This window comes from Mesitornis unicolor, unplaced genomic scaffold (genome assembly GCF_000695765.1).
Source record: "Mesitornis unicolor isolate BGI_N332 unplaced genomic scaffold, ASM69576v1 scaffold30720, whole genome shotgun sequence".
Lineage (NCBI taxonomy): Eukaryota > Metazoa > Chordata > Aves > Mesitornithiformes > Mesitornithidae > Mesitornis > Mesitornis unicolor.
Window position 1 is genome coordinate 1 of NW_010160779.1, and position 7,536 is coordinate 7,536.

Sequence of the window (7,536 nt, forward strand, 5' to 3'; positions counted from 1 at the left end):
ACAGGACTGGCCCCAAAACAGAGCCCTGAAAGTGCAGAGTATAAGTATTGCTGATAGTTCTGTCATCCTTGTGCTTCTAACCTGGGCTTTCCTGCTGCCCCAGGTGTGCTCCAGCTTTCTGTCAGAGGCTGGGTCACCTCTCGCAGGAGCAGGAATCTCCATGGGCAGATGTCCCCAAGGGGTGACAGCAGAGATGGCATGCACGTGCTGGTGCTGGTGCCTATGCAGTGGGGTGAGAAGGCTTTGGTAAGGCAGTAGGGTGGAAGAAGAACAGAAACGTCACATAGGCTATGAAGAGCTGAGAGGAGAACATCCTGCAGAGGAATGTGTCCAAGAATAGGCGGGAACCTGGTGCTAGCTGTTCCTCCTCCACTGCAGCCCTCTCTTACCAGGGCTGCAGCCTGGGGGGGAGCTGGGTACTGATTTAATGTCCAACTTGCTTATCTGCTGGTGCTCAGAACAGGCAGAGCCTGGGGAGGGAGGCCAGCCCCAGGCCTCCAGAGCTACTACGGGCACCTCGAGGGCCACGTCTTTGTCTTTTGGCCCCTCTGGAGCAAGAAGTGGGAGAGCATGCATGCCTGTGTGCCCAGCCATGGTGCCTGGGGAGGACGGGCAGGTCTCATGCAGAGCTTTTGGTTTCCAGGTGCCAAGAGGAAGATGCAGGCATTTACCAGGCCTCAGCTAGAAACAACAAAGGCATCGTGTCCTGCTCTGGTGTGCTGGAAGTGGGAACCATGACGGAGTTCAAAATCCATCAGAAGTGGTTTGACAAAATTAAGAGAAAAGCTGAAGAAAAGCTGCGAGAGATAGAACAGGGCAAGAAACGAGGGAAAGAAAACATGGAGGTGGAGAAGTTGCAGGGAATGAGCCCTGATCGGCTCCAGAGAAAGCGAAGGCTGGCTAGGGATCTGAATCTCCGGTCGGGAGCCTCTTTGTGGGAGAAGGAAGATGCAGCAAAAGTGCATGTTGCGGATTCTCAGTCCAGATTACAAGAGGATGTTGCTGAGCTGAAGGAGCAGTCGGCCAATGTGATGACGGGCTTTCCAGACAAACTGGTAGCACCTTTGAAAGCAGAGGTGACCACCAATGGAGATTCCTCTTTGGAAAGTGTGGAGGAGAATGGGAATGGATTTCTTGCATACATCTATGAGACGGTGGAGGACCTAGCGACCAAGCCAATGGCCAAAGACTCTGCAGCTAAAAAGAAGAAGAAAGTGGAGGATCCTCCAGCAGCAAAGGAGGAAGTTTCCAAGCGAGAAGAAGGTGGGCGAGACAAGGCCATGCCCCCACCAAATCCAAGGTTTGCCCCTCCTGTCCCCTTACGCAGGAATTCACGTTTGAGGATGGCAAGTGATCAAGAAGTAGAAAACAGTCCAAAAATCAAAGAGCCCGGGAAAGCTGTGAATCAGGACTCTAAACTCAATGGCGACGTGCACTTCTCTTTGAAAGAGATGTATTTTGATAATCAAGTGCAGCCGGCAGCAAGGGAGGAGAAGGTGGGAGCCAAGGAAGAGGCTGTGAACGAGGCTGCTCTGCAGCCTGTGGTGGCCGGCAGACAGACAGAGGAAGCTCCGTCACCCTCAGAGGTGTCGAAGACAGGACGTGAGCTGTCTGAGGGACAGAGAGGCCAGCACCAAGCACAGAAGTCAGAGGGAAATCAGTCCATCAGTCCAGAGGTAACTAGAACAGAAAGCAGCCAACGCAAGGCCTGCACCAAGAAAACACTCGTGCTGCACGGTTGTATTGTGGCACCAGCCGTGGGAGTCTGCATGTATCCCACGGGAGCTACTGCCGAAGCTTCGTAGGTCTCCACTGGCGAAAGCACCCAGGAAAAGGGGCTTTCTGGATGTGGTGTGCCCAGACAGCAGAGCTCGCACCCCATCTGCAAGTAAATGTCAGGCGAGGTGGTGAGGAGAGATGTACGTCAGGGCCCTCCGGCCACGCAGCTGGTCTCAGGGTGGCCTGGGGCGTGCTGTGAGCTCTCCTGTTTAATCGGCAGGCTGACCTCATGCGAAATGTTTCCAAGTCAGTTAAGCAGGGAGCACTGAACGGCTGTTTATAGTTGAGGGTGGATGCCATGTGGGTACGGCAGGCAGCGAGACTGATGACATCTGTTCAGTTTAGCAGTTGAGCCTGAGCTTCAGCCGGTGTTTAATGAGCCCCCCATGCAAATTTGTGCAGCGTGCCAGGTATGCCATGTGAGCTGCACCGGGCAGGGCATTCAGTTTTGTTTACAGTGCAACATGTATACAGTAGACCTGGGCTACTTTTTTGGCTCTTCCCTGTTGGAAAAACTCTGTTGCAGGACTCATTGTGGTGGTGAGGCGGCACTAGGGCACAGCACCTGCTCCTGACCCTCACTGTGTCTTTCAGTCAACTTCTATTTTTGTCACTTAACCTGAAGCATTTTCCATTAAAATACTAGACTGGAAGCTACAAGTCTTTTTTTTTAACTCTTTTTTTTTTTTTAATTACCCCTTCTGTGGTAAAAGGTTCTCTGAGCCTCATTTGCAGGTGCCGTCAGGATTTGGCATTTGAGCCAAAGTCGGTAGGTAATGCAAATACTTCAGGACATGGAAACATTCATGATTCGTGACTGCTGGGTGCTTCAGTGCAAAAAAAATCCTTTCTTCTTCTAGATTTCTTTCGCCATAGGTAGGAGCCCCATTTACTGGATAGAAACTTGTTTTGTTAGCTGTGAAGTGAGTACCTGGGTCCTGGTCTCAACACAGTGCAGTGCCCTGTACCCATTTTTAACCTGACCCATCACATACTGCTGCAGGAATTATTGTTGTGCGTGTGAGCCCATGGCAAAGTGATTTGTTTTCTTCCTCTCTGCTCTTTTTTATGCCCCTTGCTCTTAAGGACGGTGGAGAGTTGGTGTGTAGCAGCCTCGGGGCTGTCATCCCCAAGCCTTTGACGTGCATCAAAGTATTTTCCTCTTCAACAACCCACTCAGAGGGAAACCTGTAACTTGTCAGCTGGTGTGCCTTTGAGTAGACAAAAGGGAATGCTTTTGATTTGAATTTGAATACTTCAGCTAGTTGGTGTTGCTGGGGAAAGTGCTTAGGCTTTTGTGTGACCAAATAAGCTATTTTAAAGGCCTCTAAAGCTGACTCCGGATGTGTCTGAGGGTATTTTCACTCCCCAGGACACGAGTTGCTTGTCTTTTTCTTTTTTAAATCTGTCCCTTAAACAAGACAGGGTCATAGCATGAGTGTTTTCCTGGCCTTGCGATCCAGCTGGGCCTCACTCTCAGGACTCCTCTTTTGAGCTGTATTTATCTACAGCAGAAGGGCGTTGCAACATGCCAGACTGTAGCCAGGCTCTGAACGTGCTCACCCACAAGAGCAGAGAAGAAGCTGAATTTGCGTGTTGATCACTTTTGCCTAATTTTGAAACTGATTATTTTATTACATTTCTTTTATATGTCCCTAGTTTGAGTGAATTCCTATTACTCAAGGAGAGATGCTTTTCTGAAAATCTCCCAGAAAGCTTTTCTGAATAAGCTTTAGTTCATGCACCGACGATAAGCAAATTTCCCCCAAGCACCAAGTCCTCATCAGCCAAAGAGATGTCCCCATCGACCAGCACCATTGTGTAGAGCCACCGCAGTGCATCCATCTGAGCACCACCAGCCCTGGTCCACCTCCAGCCTCTGGGGCACTACTCAGGCCCCGAGCAGAGGGACCAGGGCTGGCCCTGTGGTCAGATTGAGCTGTGTCCATCCCCATCCCTTTCCATGCCACAGAGGACCAAATACTGTGGTAAAACCCAGGGAGGAGTTTCACTGCATGAAGCCCATCTGTCTCTTAAAAGAAAACCTTTTAAGCCTGAGCTCTGGCATGTTCTGTGTTGTGACACTGGGCCCGTTGAAGCAGGCTGGGGATGTGGCTTTTGGGGGACAGAAGGGCATTTGGGGGTGCCTGTGCAAACCTGTGAACTGGGGCCCTATTTCTCCTGGGTGTGGAGACAGAAACTGCCCGGCCTTTGACATCCTTTGGAGTTTACCAAGGAAGCAGACTTGATTTTTGTGTGCCAGAATGGCACCCCTAATGCTGTTCCCCCCACCCCAGTCCTCTAATAATCATGTTGTCAAACAGTTGCTTGGGGAAGGGCTTTGTGAGAGACCTGCGTTACCATTCCTTAATTTTCCAAGCATTCAAACAAAGCCAAAGTGGCACAAAATAGAAGAGCTAAGGGCCACGGTCTGCCTTTCCCATGGACCTCATTTTGGAGGCTTAAAGCTCAAGTCAGAGACGTCAGGAGAAAATCCTTAGTAGCAAATGCTGTGGGAACCCGTTGTGTGTGTGCCCCGTTCCTAGCAATTGTCCTGATGTTGGTAGCTGAGCATCAGCTGGGCACAGCGTGTATCAGCGATGTCGCTGCCTCCCCTGAGCCTTATCCTACCAAAATAGATACTGCCCCTTGGCTGGGGGACTTCACCAGATCTCCTCGGGATAAAGCTCAGCCGTCACAGTGGGCAGCTCACTGAAACGTCTGCAGCAGTCGGAAACATTTGAGCTTCCCGAATGTCAAAGAAACAGGATGGTCGAATAGCACAGATAACGTCATGGTGTATGGTTTCGCTATAAATCATTTGGGCAGCCTCATCCAGATAGTGTGCGACATGCCGATCGCCCCACCTCAGAATGGAGGTTGCAGATATAGCCCAGAGGGAGCACTGAGTCTTAAAACAGAGCAAGGAAGTTATACAAGGTCTTGGCAACGGCTGGTGAAAACGGGAAGGTTTTGCTCCTTGGGAAGGCACCATGTCAGAGGAGTCTGAATTAAAGGCCACAGAATGTTTGAGGCGCATTTCCTGCCTCTTTGTGCACAACCAAGGCTGATTAAAAGAAAAAATGCTTTGTGCAACTTGACGGGGCTGTGGGACCCACTACCATGGGACAATGGCGAAGCCAGGAGGCCTGGATGGGTGAGTATCAGCAGCACCAGGTTAATGCTTACGATGCAAGCAGAAGTTGGGCAGTGCCATATGGTACAGATGGACCACAAGCACCACTGAGCAGACCCAGGCGGTAAAATGATGCTAATTTTCTATTTTCTTTTTTGACTAGGTTGCAGCAACAATGGGACAGCCTGCTAGTGACCTAAAACACCCAGTGCCCAGTCTAACTGTAGAGACTGGTCAGCAAGCCAGTAAGTTAGAGGAGCTCAGGAAAGAGGTGCCTGTCTGCCAGGAGACGAGGGGGGCTGGGAAAAAGATAAATCCTCGGCTGAGGCCTCAGGAGCCACAAAAGCCAGCAGCACCTTCTCCAGACCCTGTGCAGTCCAGCAGGGAGCACCCTCCCTCTAGTAAGCAGGCAGAAGGACATTCCCACACTCTTAAGGACAGAGCGACCCAACAAGGACTGTTAAATCAAGAGGACAAAAGCCAAGGTGCAGAAGAGCCATTGCTAAAGAAATCGAGTCCTCCAGAGCCTGGAGAAAATGCTCCTCTTGAGCAAATCGCACATCAGGTAGCAGTCAAGGATGGGAAGAGCAAAGAGGCAGGACCAGAGCTGTCTGGGAGCCTTCCCAGCACAGAAGCAGGAGGCAGCGGTGCAGCAGAGCCGTCTCCCAAGGCTGCACAGAAGGAGGCGAGAGGGACACCTTTGAGACACCAGGGGATTGAAACCCCAGCTCCTGCTTCAGTTCCACTTGCCAAGGAAGAGCTGCTTCTCGCTCCTGCAGTGGGGATGTCGGTGGCTCAGGAGACACTGCTTGCAGCTCAGGTCACCCCAGGGATGGAGGCCACAGCAGGAGAGGTCCCATCTGGAGCCCAGCTGCTGCCTCCTACCAGCAGAGACACGGAAACCAAAAAGGCAGATGGCTCTGCCCTGCAAGAGAAGTTTTCAGCCAGAATGTTAGAGGAGGAGAGTGCCAAACCAGTGCTTGTGGGACCTTGGGATAAGGAAGGAGGAGAGCAAACAGCCACAGCTCCATGCCAGGAACCAGCAGCACTTTCAAGCACTTTGGAAAGAGGTGCTGAGGTTCAGCCACAAGTACCACTGGTCCCGCCTCACCCTGAGAGACCCCAGGAGATGTCTTTGGAGGAGAAGATGCAGCACAAAAACCTTGTTTCCTCCTTGAAGAACTATCTGCTGCTGCTTTTAAAAATGTCAGATGGCAGTAAGGATGCCACAAAAGAAGACACTGGCCCCAGGGGCGAGGAGCAGCCCAACACAGAGGATGTCATGCTCCCAGAGATAGGCATTGCAGGCCTGAGCCCCCGCACCTCAAGGAGAGTTTTGGAAAAGGTAGAAAACAATGAGCTCTTCCAAACAGCAGAGAACTTGCCTCTGACACCCAGGACGTCCAGGCGAATCACGGGCATGATTAACGAGGAATTTGTTACCAGCAAGGAGATGCTGGCTTGCAGACCTGTGCCACCAAGGAGACACAGGCGGGTTACTCCTGAGGCAGAGGGGCCACCCCAGCTCTCTGTGCCCTCCATTGTGGTGGGCAGCATGCCAGCAGCAGGAGTGGGGCAGCCTCCTCATAATATTTCTGATTTTCCTCCAGCGAGCCTTGAAAAAGAGAGCCCTGGTGACTCTCTGGCAGTGCTACCTTGTGCCACACCAGAAGAGCTTGCTTCTGGGGCCCGGCGCAAAATATACCTGCCGAAAACCAAACAAGTCGGGGAGGAAGAGGAGGCCACCCCAGAGAGCCCAGAGCACGGAAGAAGTCCTTCCGTTTCACCACGGCAGTCCAGGAAGAACACGGCTCTGTTGCAGTCACCTGCCCTGGCTCTGTCCCTTCCCACAGAGCAGCGCTTGCCAACCCTCGCGAGGAAAATGGCCACGTTGGAGGTTCCTAAACTGTATGAAGAGCTCACAGGTGACAGCAGTGGTGACCACGAGGTCCCTGAGGATGCTAAGCCAGAAGCACAGCCAGCAGAATCCAAGAAAGCAAATAACCCATTTAAAGGTAAGGGGAGAGGTGATCCCTGTGAAGCTTGTTTCCTCGTTCCTACAAAGGGACCCGGGCCACCTGAGCCAGTGATAGTCAGCTGGGGCTGCGTGGGTTTTGTGCATTTGCAGGGTTTTTGGCATCGCCCTTTGGCTGTGTGAAAGCCAAAAGTCTGCCCCAAGACTTCTTCCCTAGCACAGGGAGGGCGGAGGAATGCAAAAGACAGCAGTGCTGAGCCTGGCTGTCTCCACAGCCCAGATGTCCCTGGCCAAAGGAACCACTTAATCCTCTTGTTCTTGATCGGCATGTCCTGGTCCTCACCATGCCTCGTGCTGGTTGGGGCTCCAGTGGGCACCAGCAGGGTGCATGCTTCTTTTCCACCCCCATCATCAATGCTAATTTGATCCCTTGTGGCATCGAATTAGAAAAGGCATAATCCTGATGTTGATGTGCTTATGGAAGCCAAGTGATACCCTCGCAGAAGTCAGCACTTTTGCAAAAGCAAGGGTAACCTTGATAAATCCCTACTTCAGTAGATAAATGTTTCCTCCAGCATTGCACAGTGTTTTTCTGCATTGCCTCTGGCTGAGCCCCACTGGGTATTGCAGCGCTGCGCTGCTGAAC

At 51.8% G+C, this 7,536-nt stretch overlaps 1 protein-coding gene across 1 annotated transcript in view; it reads left to right on the top strand.

Annotated features, from left to right (window-relative positions):
* Nucleotides 1-590: 590 nt before the first annotated feature.
* The window catches only part of ALPK3 (alpha-kinase 3), a gene marked incomplete at its 5' end in the record, with an annotated part of 11,127 nt that continues 4,181 nt past the window's right edge, over nt 591-7,536 (top strand). Inside the window, 2 exons of the mRNA XM_010191045.1 lie at nt 591-1,676; nt 5,079-6,930. Coding sequence (XP_010189347.1) covers nt 591-1,676; nt 5,079-6,930 — 2,938 coding nt within the window. The remainder of the gene's footprint in view (nt 1,677-5,078; nt 6,931-7,536) is intronic.